Source organism: Cynocephalus volans, chromosome 9 (assembly GCF_027409185.1).
Source record: "Cynocephalus volans isolate mCynVol1 chromosome 9, mCynVol1.pri, whole genome shotgun sequence".
NCBI classification, from domain to species: domain Eukaryota; kingdom Metazoa; phylum Chordata; class Mammalia; order Dermoptera; family Cynocephalidae; genus Cynocephalus; species Cynocephalus volans.
The window spans coordinates 42,831,956-42,845,515 of NC_084468.1; the positions used below are offsets into that span (position 1 = coordinate 42,831,956).

General features: G+C 41.1%; 1 protein-coding gene across 1 annotated transcript in view; it reads right to left on the bottom strand.

Moving 5' to 3' along the window:
* Positions 1–3,289: 3,289 nt before the first annotated feature.
* The window catches only part of TEC (tec protein tyrosine kinase), a 124,922-nt gene continuing 114,651 nt past the window's right edge, over positions 3,290–13,560 (bottom strand). The window contains exons 12-18 of the mRNA XM_063107612.1: positions 13,063–13,137; positions 11,266–11,437; positions 10,933–11,149; positions 7,648–7,712; positions 5,289–5,407; positions 5,048–5,205; positions 3,290–3,867 (exon numbers count right to left, since the gene is read on the bottom strand). Of these exons, the coding sequence (XP_062963682.1) occupies positions 3,784–3,867; positions 5,048–5,205; positions 5,289–5,407; positions 7,648–7,712; positions 10,933–11,149; positions 11,266–11,437; positions 13,063–13,137 (890 nt within the window). The 3' untranslated portion in view covers positions 3,290–3,783. The remainder of the gene's footprint in view (positions 3,868–5,047; positions 5,206–5,288; positions 5,408–7,647; positions 7,713–10,932; positions 11,150–11,265; positions 11,438–13,062; positions 13,138–13,560) is intronic.

Below are 13,560 nucleotides of genomic sequence, written 5' to 3' on the forward strand. Positions count from 1 at the left end.
CTATTTGCACGATAAGGCCCTCTGAGTCTTAGAGCTAAATTACTAAGCATTTCCAAAAATTGAACAAGGTACTGAACAGTCTTCCAAAGCAACTCCAAAATAAAGTTCATGAAGCACCTGTCATTTTTACCTATTTTTTTCCCTAACAATATCTTGTTGGGAGTTGGGCAAAAAAGGACTCTCCATGTTACAGACAGGGACTGCTATAAAGACGTTGCCAACAGTGACCAACAGCAAATGGCTATAGCAAAGTATAAAGTATATAGTGGCGATAGCAAATCTAGGTCTGGTGGCTTTCAACCCTGGGTTCCTTACACCAAATATTCTAAAAACAAACACTTCATACTTATTGCATTTCTACACGTATATGTAGATTTAAGGACACTAGTTTTGTTCTGTTTTCATTTGTGTTCTCAATGCTTAACATTTACTAGAATTACATCACCACAATCATTATTCAAATAAGAAACAAAGTCTCATCACATCTGGGGAAATTATCTTCAAAATTTCACTAGCTCTATGCCCTAGAAAACACTTCCTCTTGTGTTCAAGAATAAGTAACATACCCAGAACAAGCCCTAAAAATAAATGACAAAGCCCATCTTACTTACAGGAGGAAAGAATCATGGCTGCATTTCTGCGGGGATAACACAAAACAGCTTTCAGTTCTTCACCGGGGCTCCACTCACAAAAACACATCTTTTAACTGAAATCATAGTTCACCCAAGACGTTTCTCACAGGCAGAGTTAACCCCACCTATTTTCCTGTTCTGAAAACCTCAGAGAAGTGTGTGAATGACAACCCAAGGGCCAAATAAAGCTCAATAATCTGCATCCAGATCTCTGCGGGAGGTTGCTATTAGTTCTTCATTCCCAAAAGTGTGGGTGACTCTGGCAAACATTTTCAAGAAATCACAAAATGTTGGTAAAAGGGACCTTAAAAGTCATCCAAATTGCCTCTCTGGACAAAAGGAAATGGAGGCACAGACAGAATAAGGGACTTACCCAAGGCCACACAGTCAGTAGTAGAAATGGAATTAGATTCTAGGTTTTGAAATATCAAGTCTAGAAAGTTCTTTCCTCCCACTCAGACACTTCAGGGACCTTATTAGGAAGGGTGGCAGGAATCTAATAATATACCTAAAAGGGGAGAAATACAAGAACATCAGCAATATAAAATGTGTTTGGGAGTTTCATTTTATCCAGACAGAACTCTCTAGACTGGAAAACATAATGAAAAATTGAGCGATTAAGGGAACAACTTTAATGAAGACATAGAATATTCACATTGCCCTTCCTGTTTCCTGCCCTCTAATTTAACATCTCTTTAGCATTCTGAGTGGATTTTTTTTTTTTTTTACTTCACCTTTTGCCTTAGCTATCCTTTCATATAAAAAACTCTTTTAAAGTCTTAGTGCAAAATAGTTAAAGATCTTTGAAGAAAATGTTCCCAAATGTTGCCAGGTATTACCTGTCTTGTTTTCCCATTAAAAGGGTATGTGTCTGTTAGGGCAAGGACTCTACCTTCTCAATCTCTTCAATGCCACCCAGTGCCTCCCCCAGCTCTTCAGGGTGGAAAGGGAAGGATGGCATGGGAGGAGGAGGAGAAAGGTCAGGAAGAAAGAAGTATGACAGTGACAGGAGGTACAGTTTGCCTATGACCAGTCCCTTGAATGAGCTAAGTCACTTCAAAGGTGGGTGTTTTTGTGATGGGGGTACAATTAAACAGGAAGATGAGGAGGAATATGGCAGATCTTGACAAGACTTATGATAAATATTTTGCTTTTTTCCATTATAAGGGGCACACAGCCTTCAGCGGGGGGACCGCCTGGTGCGCAGACTCCAGACTGGCCAGGATGGAAAGAGATGCAGGCGGGGGAGGAAGGCGCTGCCCAGAGCTGCACCTGTGTGTTCACCCACCGCTCCACGGCCTCCACAGTGCAGGAGGGACCAGGGCAGCCCCAGAGGGGACAGAATGCTGGAGGAAGTGCCCGTGTCTTCCTCAGTCTTCAGTCCCGGCAGATACCGAGAAGAATATGCTGGGCAGTAAATGGTCTCTGCTGTTGGTAACTGAGACAGTTTCTGTTCCCTGGATCTCATGAGGAAAAAGGAAGGCTCTAACTCAGTTGGTGTCTTAGGCAGAGATTGTAAAGGTGAGAAACCCACTCAAGCAAACTCCATAGCAGGGTCTATAGCGAGGATCTAACAGACAGTCTAGCTGAGCCAGGAACCCAAGTCCACTCAGGCTTCCCAAAAACATCTGCGAGGCAGCTTGGCACACCGTGCTCCCCATTTCTCTTGGTAGCTTCCTGGACTCTCTGCCACAACTTGAGCTGCTCTGCATCCTGCTTGAAGTGGAGGCAGACTTTGTTGTGAATAATAACCAAAAGAATCTGCTCTGACCAGGCCAGCTAAATTATAGTGCCTTGGGAGATCTGGAATAAGTCAGTAGTCATGTCCACATGTCCTGGAAAATGTTATCCTAAGACCATTTTACTTAGAAGCAGACAGGATGACACCAAAAAGCCATAAAATAACCTAGAATGCTTCTTGTATCCCTTACCTTAGACCCCTGCATGTAGGATGTAATCTAGTAACAATCCCAAATCTCTATGTCACCTGCAACCAATAGAAAACCTGATGAAGTAATTGGGCAGGGCTGTCCTTCTCTCTTTCCTTTAAGCCTCTCCGCTTCTAATGATTATAAGATATTAAGCTCTCCTGGCACATTTTCAGGGCTACCTGATCTACGTGTCTCCCGGGTGGCAATCGTCATAGTGGCTCAATAAATCCTGGCTGTATGTATTTGGTTTCAGTTTCTTTTTAGGTCAACATGAATATCACTTGACCCTTCTGTTCCAGAGCCCAGCACCTCCAATTAAAGAATCTATGCCCTGGGTGGGGCAGGTTCTTAAGACTTAAAAACTGACTCCCTACTACAATGTTCCACCTAATTCCAACTGGCTATGAACACCATGGGTGGGGTCACAGAGCCCAAACACAAGCCACGTTGGAGGCTGAGCTGGGCAGGCACCCCAAACACGTCTACCTGAGTGAGGGGGCAGTAGCAGTAGAAGAGTCCAGACTCTCTTCTCTTCAGTTAGGAATATTTGATCCTCAGGGGAAAAGAAATTGATAGTAATAAGGCACAGTCTCTAGTCCTAAGAAAGTAAGCTTATATATTACAGAACTAAAAGACAACTCACGTTTCTTATAAATATATAACTTTATATATTATATAGATTTACAATATATACAGCACACAAATATTTTTAATGTAATACTCATGACGGTCTTGAAAACAGATGTTTTCAAAATAAAAGATAGGTATTTATCCAAGGTGGGTTCCTGATTCATTTAGAAACCAATTCCAGACAATGCCCAGATCCAGATTTCTGTAGAAGTCCATGGGAAGAGGAGGGTTGCCAGAACATGGTGTAATACCCTTCTCCTTCCCAACACCCTGGCCACCTTCTGGCACCAGCTAACACAGTCCTGTGTGCATCCCTAAAAGGGGCAAACCGTGGGGCTGGAACACAGTGGGCACTCAAGCGCCTGAGGAAGGAATCCGAGTGAGTGCTTTTAATCACCACCTCTAAGGCAGCATTTCCACAAGCTGAAGATTCAGTCACAGAGCTACGGCTGGTCTAGAAGCAAATGGTGCTTTCACTTTATAAGTAAAACAATCTACACACCCAGGTGCTAAATAAATTAGAAGTGAGCCACCAAGTGCCATTTCTTCCTTGTGCTCTGGACTGTGGCAGCCGCTGGTCACACCACTACTTATCTTCCAAACATTTCTTCACATTCAACGAGTTCATCTATCGCGCGCAGCAAATCTTCAAAGGAAGGCCTTCCTTCTGGTTTCTACAGTTAAAAGTCAAAGAGAAGCTGTGAGTTCCAGAATCCATTCCAAACAAAAAATTTCTTATTGCTCAAATTCACACAACACAGCATACTACAGAGCCACTGCTTTGGAACTGGAACACGGAGGTATCTCCAAATGAGTCTGTCTCTATGCTAATCTATCCTGCGTGCACTGCTGCTCCACGAACTTTTCTAAGACACTGCTTTCATGTCCTGTTCAAGAACCTAATGGAGTTCCTTATCACCTGTGAAATCAAGACCTGCTAATTTGCAGGACCCTCTCTACCCTGCCCCTCCCCCATCCGCGTTACGTAATTTCATTTCCCACAAAAACCCTCTTGTGGACTCTCTGCTAAATCAGACCAATCTCCACCCTCGAGTACACACACCGTGTTGACAACCGCCTCTTACATTTGCTCACACTGTTCTCTCTCCCCCTAGCACCACTTCCTGCCCAGAAGCCCTCTGCCCACCTCCATAAGTGCTCTTGGGAGGAGTTACAGCAAGTGATTGCGAGCCTGGGCTTTGGAGTCAGACAGGTCTCTGCTGCTCTGTAGCTAATTGGCCTTGAGCAAGCATCAACTTCATGAGCCCTAACCTTCGCATTTACAGAGTGGGCACAGTAAAAGCATCTACACCTCCAAGGGTTATTTTGAGAACTAAATCTAAGGCATTTAGTATAGTGCCTAGTACACAACACATGGGAACTAATGTTGTTGTCTTTCAAAAGTCATTCTGGTGTCTAATCTGTTCTAAGAGGTGACATTTCTATACTTCCAAAGACTGTGAGTAAACAGATGGGGATGCTGAGGTTCAGAGATAGAAATGCTCTCTGGTAGAGTCACACTTTGACCCCACAAGTCATCCACTGAAAGATGAAAAGCCACTTCTCCAGGCTACTCTCTGCGTCCCCAGCACAGGCAACTGGAAAAGGATCCCCACTTGGGAGGGAGGCAGCGCCTGAGTTTACTAAGTTGATTATTAGCATTTCCCACCACTTCTCACTCTTCTTCCCATTATTCAGAACTGAGCAGAGAGGGTTGGCTTCCTACCTAGAGCTTCAAATCACTACAAAACATGCGCCACTTCACTAGGCTATAAAGACCGCACATTATCCATCTACCAAGCCCACTCCCATTTCAGAGATTCAAAACGAAAGCACACACAAAAAAATCTATACCTCCTGCCAACATCTCAGCATCACCTCATAGATGTGGTTGGATGCCAACTTTGGCCGGTAGAGTCGGTAGCCTCGAGTAACCATGGTTACCACTTCATAATTGGTGTTTTTTTCAAAGGGCATTCTGCCTTCAGTGAATACTTCCCACATTAAAACACCTGGAAAAGGATAAGGATCACCAAATGATGTATCCACTTCCTCCTCAGGGCAGAGTTGAGAAAACATGGACCACGGGTCTTACCGAATGACCAGACGTCGGATTTGCTGCTAAAGCGGCTGTAATTAAACACTTCAGGTGGACACCACTTCACGGGAAATTTAGCACCAGAAGAACTTGTGTACTGATCATCCAGAACGTACCTAGAGTAAGACACACCATGAGCTTACACCTCGGAAGCACAATCTCCACTTCGTGTTTTCCTTTTTTTCCCCTTACAATCAAAAACACAATGGACTGATCCTGCCAAAGCTACGTGGTCACCTCAGTGGCCACGCCTGGTGACCTCCAGCTGCCTCTCAGCTTAATCTGAGTGCTTGAGATGGATGCTTCATGACATCAGCATCTACACTTTCTTGTTCTGTTCATCTTTCTTTTTTATAAGGCAATAAAGGCAGAATACAACAAAATAGCTTGCCAACTTTTCGGTAAGCAATTTTGTTCTTTCAACAAAATTTTACCCAAAGGCCCCATATGTGAAAGATCTAAAGCAGAGCTTCTCTAAAGGAAGTGGTGTAAAGTACCTAGAGACAAATACACTTTTAGCCCCCACCATTCCACAGAGCACAATTTAAAACTATAGCATAAGAAAAAAACACATGCCAAAAAAAAAAAAAAGGCAAAATGACGTATTTAAATGGTATACATTTATATACCATGACATCCACAAATATACACTCAAAACAACACTATAATTTTTCTATGTGAACATACTTATGTCCTGCTGGCAGGACACACAAATTGGTGATGGTGGCTACCTTTGGGGAGAATCCTTGATTACGGATGGTAGGTATGGGGACTTCAGCCCTTTCTGTGATGTGTTTGGTACATATTTCCAAAAGGAATGTATTTTCATATTATATGTGCATATAAAGTTAATTTCTAAAAGCTGCCATGAGAAAATATTCAAATAATTGTACAAACTTTCTTCGCTATATACACAAAGATGGTGACTCAGCACAAAGCCAGCTGCTGGCCAGCAGACGATGCCACCATGGGCTGGATCAGATTGTTGTCAGCCAAGGGAGTCTGAATTGAGTAAATAAAGAGTGTTTTTGGGGGGGGGGGGGCTGATGCAAAAGCATAGATTTTTCCAAAAGCCAAACGTAGGAAGACCAAACATACAAAAGTGGAAGCCTGCCTGTCAGATAGAGAACATCTTTAAGTAAAGCAAATAAAGAGCCTGGGAGTCAGAAGCTCTGTTCCCATTTCTGACAGCAAAGCTTTCTAACTTCCCTGGGCCCAAGTTTCTTTAGCAGCTAAATTGGCCTTATATCCCCCAGTCCTTGCCTGCCTTTGTGACTGTTCTAGCACTGCCTATTGGCCAATGACCCTGGCCCAGCTGGCCCCAGACTTCAAGCTTTTGAACTTGTTCTTCCTCTCACCTGGAATATATTATCCCCAGATTTCACCTAACTGGCTACTTCTTGCCTTTCAGTGTTCATTCAAATACCTCCATCTCATAGAGGTTTTCCTGAGCACCCTCTGCCCTGCACCAGCATCACTCAGCACCCACCTCCCCCGCACCTCAAGTTATTTCTATCACAGGGGTGGGCAAACTTTTTCTATAAAGGGCCAGACAATACATATTTCAGATTTCACAGGCCATACTTTCCCTGTGACAACTACTCAACTCTGCTTTTGTACATGAAAGCAGTCACAGACAACACATAAACAAATGAGCAAGGAGGTGTCTCAATGACAGTTTTCACATGTTGTAATATCCTTTTAATTTTTAAAAAATGATTTAAAAATGGAAAACCCATTGTTGGATCACCGGCTGTACAAAAAGAGGTGGGCCAGACTGACAGGTCATAGTTTATTTACTGACCCCTAATCTATCACATAAATTTATCCTCAGATCTAATGTTTCTCCCTCCTCCTGAATATAAGATGGATGTGGGAAGAGACTCATGTATCTTATTCTCTGCTATGGTACAGCCTAACGTTGTGCCTGGTACATAATAGGCACCTAAATTTTTTACGCATAAATGGGTGAATGAACGGACAGAGGAAGAGAAGAGAAAGAAGGACAACCTAAATTTAAAGGTCTTTTCCAAATTTTATTTAAATTTTTTAAAGTAAGAGCATAAAAACACTAAAGACATGGATATATTAAGAACTTTACCACCAAACACATTTTTGTGAAAACAAAGATTCTAGAAATCTAATCCATACCGGGGAGGAGAGAAAAGTAGTGCATTTAACAGGCTATACTACCACCTAGTGGAAAGAATTATTAACACCACAATGTATACTTAGTTATTTTAATACGTTTATCTCAGAACAGTTAACAAGGTTCTTTCTGCTTCACAGGCACAGATTATTCTCACAGTATTGACTGTACAAAATAATGAGCACATCACCTAAAACTCAGCCATACCTGGCCATTCCAAAATCAGATACTTTCACAACTCCCGCCTCATTTACTAGACAATTTCTGGCAGCCTGGAAAACAACATTATGATGAGAGATTAGTAAAAAGTTCCACAATAAAAGTAGAAAAATATAAGCTCTGTTTATATGAAATTTAACCCGGTCATTTGCAGAGGGTGGAAATGTCTCCTTATAAGTGGTTTTTACCCCTATGGCAGTATCTCCAACGTATATTTGAAAGAATGGGGTAGAAAGGTCAGAAAGTCATATTAGCAATAAGGCATTACTATATCACCTTAACCAATGACCATACCTAAATAAGGACTAATAGGAGGATCGACCCACATCCAGTCCTGTTCTTATTAAACTAATTTTCTTACTGATAGTGGCAACATCTCTTCAATGAAGTCCTTAACCCAGGTTCTCACTAGGCAATATACTAAATACAATTGTGCATTCTTTAATTCATATTTTCTTTGCCATTCTTCAAGATCACAAGGTTCAAGAAAATAGTTTGGTAAAAAGACATGGCATTTCTCGGAAGAAAGACATGGTAACACTTTTAATACTGAAAGGGACCTTAGCCAGGGAATGGCCATCTTTTGGGTAACTAGGGACAGAGCAGAAAATTGAAGTTGGCCATTAACTCGGAAACTGACCATCATCAATTCCTTGAGGTTAGCAGAGAAAATGAGAAACTGACTGTACGGCTGAGACTGCCCAGAGATCATGCCCCAAAAGGATCCTTCTCAAAAGTTTATTTCGGCTAGTCTCCCATTACACCCTCTTATGCTGATTTACTTTAGATGTTGCACACATACAATTAAGGATTAAAACGAAGTTTTCCTGTTTTTCTCACCTCCCTAATCAACTGCAAAAGAGGAAATCCAAGAGAAAGGCAAAGCAGCCTAGCTGATTATTAACTCACCTTCTTGCTTAAAGAAAAACTGCATCCACATTATTTAGAGGTACGAGTCAGATATTTTTACGTTCCAGTGGTACTTCACTGAGGTTACTGGCTTTGAGATCTCCCTAGGACATAAGAACTCCAACCCCAGAATAACATCAAGGGCCTGAAGCTGACCGGTCCACCAATGCAGACTCCATGACACCAAAGCATCCAGTCCATCATGGGACCCTGAAATCTAACTCAGACCCTCTGCCGATCCTGTGACCAGCCTCCCCCTTTTGCCTGCAGGACAAAACCCTTAACTCACCTTCCCACCTCTTCCCCTTTGTAAACCCAGAACAGGCATCAGAAAGTGAGATGATCTTAGCCTGGTCATCCCCCAAATGCCAGTTATCTGAATAAACCTTCTAATCCTTGCACCAACTTTTGGACTTTCGAGTCATTTGTTCAGTGTGAGAGGGCAAGGTGAGCGTGGCTCCCAGTAACATTACCACAACCCATGGGCCATGGGTGTTTTTCTTCTTGACTGTTCAGAATTTTGTAAGTGGAATTTTTCAGTTCCACTTATATGAGGTTCTTTCCTGCTAAATGAATTAAGAGTCTCTTCTAAAGTGAAAGTTGATGCCTGTTCACTGGGCTGCCTCCACCTTCCTATGAAGACACCCACAACGTTTTTACTTGACAGTCAACAGGATTCTTTGCCCAGAAGACAGGAGAATCAGCATCTTTCCTTAAGGGATGACACAACCTACCATAGTAATATCAATATCACAGGCACAAAAATATCAAAACTTGATTTCACCAAAATATGGCCTGGTTGCACAGGTGTAATCTGCCACACTCATGCAAACATTCAACTTTCATCAGTTTTGTAAGTACAAAAAAGAGGAAGGTACTTAGTTCACAAGTTTCAATATGACAAAGAGATGTTCTTTTTCATCACTGAGCATAATAACAATAACTTACGTTATACATATCATGTCTACAAAGCCCTTTGCCCCAATCATATAATGTGATCTTTAAAATAGTCTTATGAACAAAACAATATTATAACCCACAATTTACAGATGTGGAAACAGCATCTCAGAAAGATTAGGGTAACTATCCCAAAACACACCTAGGAAGTCATGTCTTCCATCTCCAAATCTTCAACTCTCTATTATGCTTTAAATCTAGAGACAGCACAGCACAGAAGTAAAGTGTGAACTCTAAAGTCAAACTCCCTGGGGTTTGAATCCTGGCTCCACAATTTTCTTGAACATTGGTGACCTATTTTATCTCGTTTGCAACTCAGTTTCCTCCTCTGTAAAATGTAAATAATACTTTCTAGAGTTGTTATGATGATTAAATAAGGTTATATTTGTAGAATACTTATTAGAACAATGCCTGTTTAAGAGGATTGTTAACTTTAAAAAATGCTTTGCTGCTACTCTAAAAGAAATGTGTCCATGCTTTATTACAAGAAGGTTAAAACTAAAATACAGCGGAAAATCCCAGATAAGAATCACATTCTTCTTGGTGAATTACCTTCAAGGTTTACCCGGAACTGATAGTGCTATGATATGCTGAGAATAGACAACATGTGAAGAGCAGGTGATAAGGTAGGTAAGAAAATCAGAAGGAAAAGAAGAGGACAGAGGAGAAAGAGTGAGAGAGGAAAAATTAAGAAGTGTCTCCATGACAATAATTTAGATCCAGAAACAGATTTCTTTTTCTTAGATTTTCAGAAGTTAACATGAGCTTCCATCTTTTCCCAGTGACTTGAGAGAGAAAGACAATGAAACAAAGGATTTCTCTTACAGTTTCTGGTTATCAGTAAGGTAGAAAAGAGCTTGGGATTTAGACAAAAGGTCCAGGCCAATCCTAACTTCCCCATTTATCACCCTAAGCAAGCCATTTCTCTTCCTGGAAACTAATCTTATCTACAAACAGTGATGGTAATAAAATCTGCTATGATTCCTTGAACTTGTTAAGACAAGCAAACAGATATGATCTTGATGGGCAGGAGGGGCAGAGGGAGGGGAGAGGGAGGATTCGGTAAAGGGACACGAAAATCAACTACATTGTATATTGATAAAATAAAATCTGCTATGACCAGGATTATCTGCTATGATAATCCCATTTATCTCATGGGATCCTTATGGAGATTAAATAACTGATGCAAGGAAACTTGCTTGGAGATATTAACTATGTAAATTATTACATTTAATAACGATCTTTCCTTTAAAATTATGGGGCAAGTTAAATTTACCAAGTTTAAAAATAATGGTGCAACATCATTAAGAACAAAAATTGGGTATGAATGCATCATTGCTCATTTGTTGACCCAGTGTCACAAAGGAATTCGGCCAATGAATGGGAATACGGATGGTTTCTGGTTACCAGATCTCTGTGGATGAAGCTGTTTCTCTCCAGGTACTCCATCCCTTCACATACATCCTGACACATGCTCAGCAGCACGTCTCTACTGAAATGACCTTGTCTCTGTCGGAGGAAATTCAGAAGGCAGCCCCTCTCCATGAACTCCGTCACAATGTAAATTGGTTTCTGCTGGGTGCATACACCATAGAGCTGTACTAACTTCGGGTGTGTCAGTTTCCTGGGCAGGAAGACACACATACACATAGTTATTACAGGAAAAGAAACCACCAGATTTCTGATGAGGGGAAACATTTTAATACAAAAAGGGGAGCCAAGAAGAAGAGAATAACTTACATCATCACTTTAGCTTCTTCTATAAAGTCCTCTTCACACATGGCACCCTCCCTAATAGCTTTGATCGCTACTTTATACTGGGCTCGCCACTTTCCAAGCCTCACCACTCCAAACAGTCCACTCCCCAGTTCCCGCATAAAGGTCAGCTCTGAAGGGTTAATCTCCCATTTCTCTGTAAGACAGAAGCAGAAAGTGTTAACATTTAATAAGAAGAACACGACATGAATCTATGGGGAAAAAAGAAACTATAACCTAGATCGACCTCAAAGTTATAGGATAATACTGCAATGATGACTGATAAAATACAGAACAGACTTGCAACCTGTATGTAAACTGCAAAAGGTGGCTTTCTACCCTGCTTTAGTCCGTTTTGTGTTGCTATAACAGAATACCTGAAACTGGGTAACTTATAAGGAAAAGAGGTTTATTTGGCTTACGATTCTGGGACAGCTGCTGCTTCTACTCATGGCAGAAAGTGGCTGCAGCTGGCGGGTACAAGCAGATCACATGGCGAGAGGAAGCAAGAGAGAGAAGGTGCCAGGGTCTTTTTAAGCAACTAGCTCTCGCAGGAACTAATAGAGCAGGAACTCAATTAATTCCCCCCTCCCCCAGGGAGAGCATCAATCCATTCATGAGGGATCCGCCTTCATGACTCAATCAGTCTCCAACACTGCCACATTGGGGATCAGATTTCCACATGAGTTTTGGAGGGGACAACACATCCAAACTCCATCATACCCTCTGGGAGGACAGACTCTTTCTAAGCTGTTATACAAAGTGAACTGAAGAGGCAAGAAGACGCTGCATAATAGGCTAATAATAATACAGCTTGAAAGTTAAATTTAGTTTTTTAAAACAAATACTTCCTCCTTTAACCCTCTTTCCCCTTGGGTTTTTTTTTTTTTTTTTTTTTTTTTTCTTTTTCAATTCCATCAAGTTGGAAAGAATTCAACCCACTGTTTTAAAGGCTTCTGCCAGAAGCAACAGAGACAATTGAGTTGGAAGCCTTCTCTATTGCCTCCATCCTTAAGTGCCTGTGAATAACCAACCAAGCCTGTGAGAACCTAGAAGAGCTTTAATTTATTTCAGATTTAGCATGACATGCTTATTTTTCACTGACAGAAAGTCTCTACTAAATTATGAATAATAATGAAAATAGAGAGCCTAGGGTTACTACAGCTATAAGTACAATCATCTAAAAACCCATACTATCGTTGACCTAAAAAGAAACAGAGGCCAAATACATATAGTGAGGATTTATTGAACCAATATGATGATGGCAATGGGGAGATGCACAGATCAGGTCGTCCTGAGAAACACATTCTAAAGAGGGCAAGCAGAGCTTAGCATTTTATAATCACGAGAAGGGAGAGGAATCAGAGGAGAGAGACAGAAAGACAGCCCCACCTAATTACTTCCTCATGTACTGGTGTTACATGACGTATAGATTTGGGATTGTTACTAGGTTACGTCCTACATGCACAGATCTAGGGTAAGGGTTACAAGGAGCATTCTAGGATATTTTATGGCTTTCTGGTGTCATCCTGTATGCTTCTAAGTATAAATGGTCCTATGATAATATTTTCCAGGTCAGGTGGACATGACTACTGACTTATCCCCGACCTCCCAAGGCACTGTGTAATTCAGCTGACCTGGTCAGAGCAGTTTTTTTGGTTATAACTATAAACTTACAAAAAATAGTTCAACTATGTGGAATACTACACATCTAAATTTGTCTTGTTACGATGACTTCTTTTTAAGGGAATTTAGCTAATGCAACTACAAAATGAGAGTTACCATAGCTGAATCCTGCTGTGGTTGGTGCATTCTTCCCCTTCACAGTAACTGGGTACCGCAGCCTTGTGACAAGCCCTAGAAATCAAAGAAAGTATCGCAGTCAAACTCACTCTTAATTGTCCTGCATGGTCAAGTGCTAAACTAGAAATTCACTTATAAAATTCATTCATTTACTCATTTGCTGCTAATCCTCTCTGTGTACATACAGCACTGTGCTCTATGTTTTTATCCACTGAACAAACATTTTCTTTTAAATACTACAGTGTTTATCTGGCACCACGCCAGCCTTTTCTCTTCTCACACATTTTAAACAATACTAAAAGGTTTCTAACAGTTAATATCAATTACTATTTCGTGTTTGTTTCCAATATGAGATCTGAACTATGAAAGGAAATTATATTAGTCTGCTAAATATTAAAGTGATTCACCCAATATAACTCAATATTAGCAATCCTAGCATAAAAATCAGGCTGTAAGATATCAACAACTGGGAATATC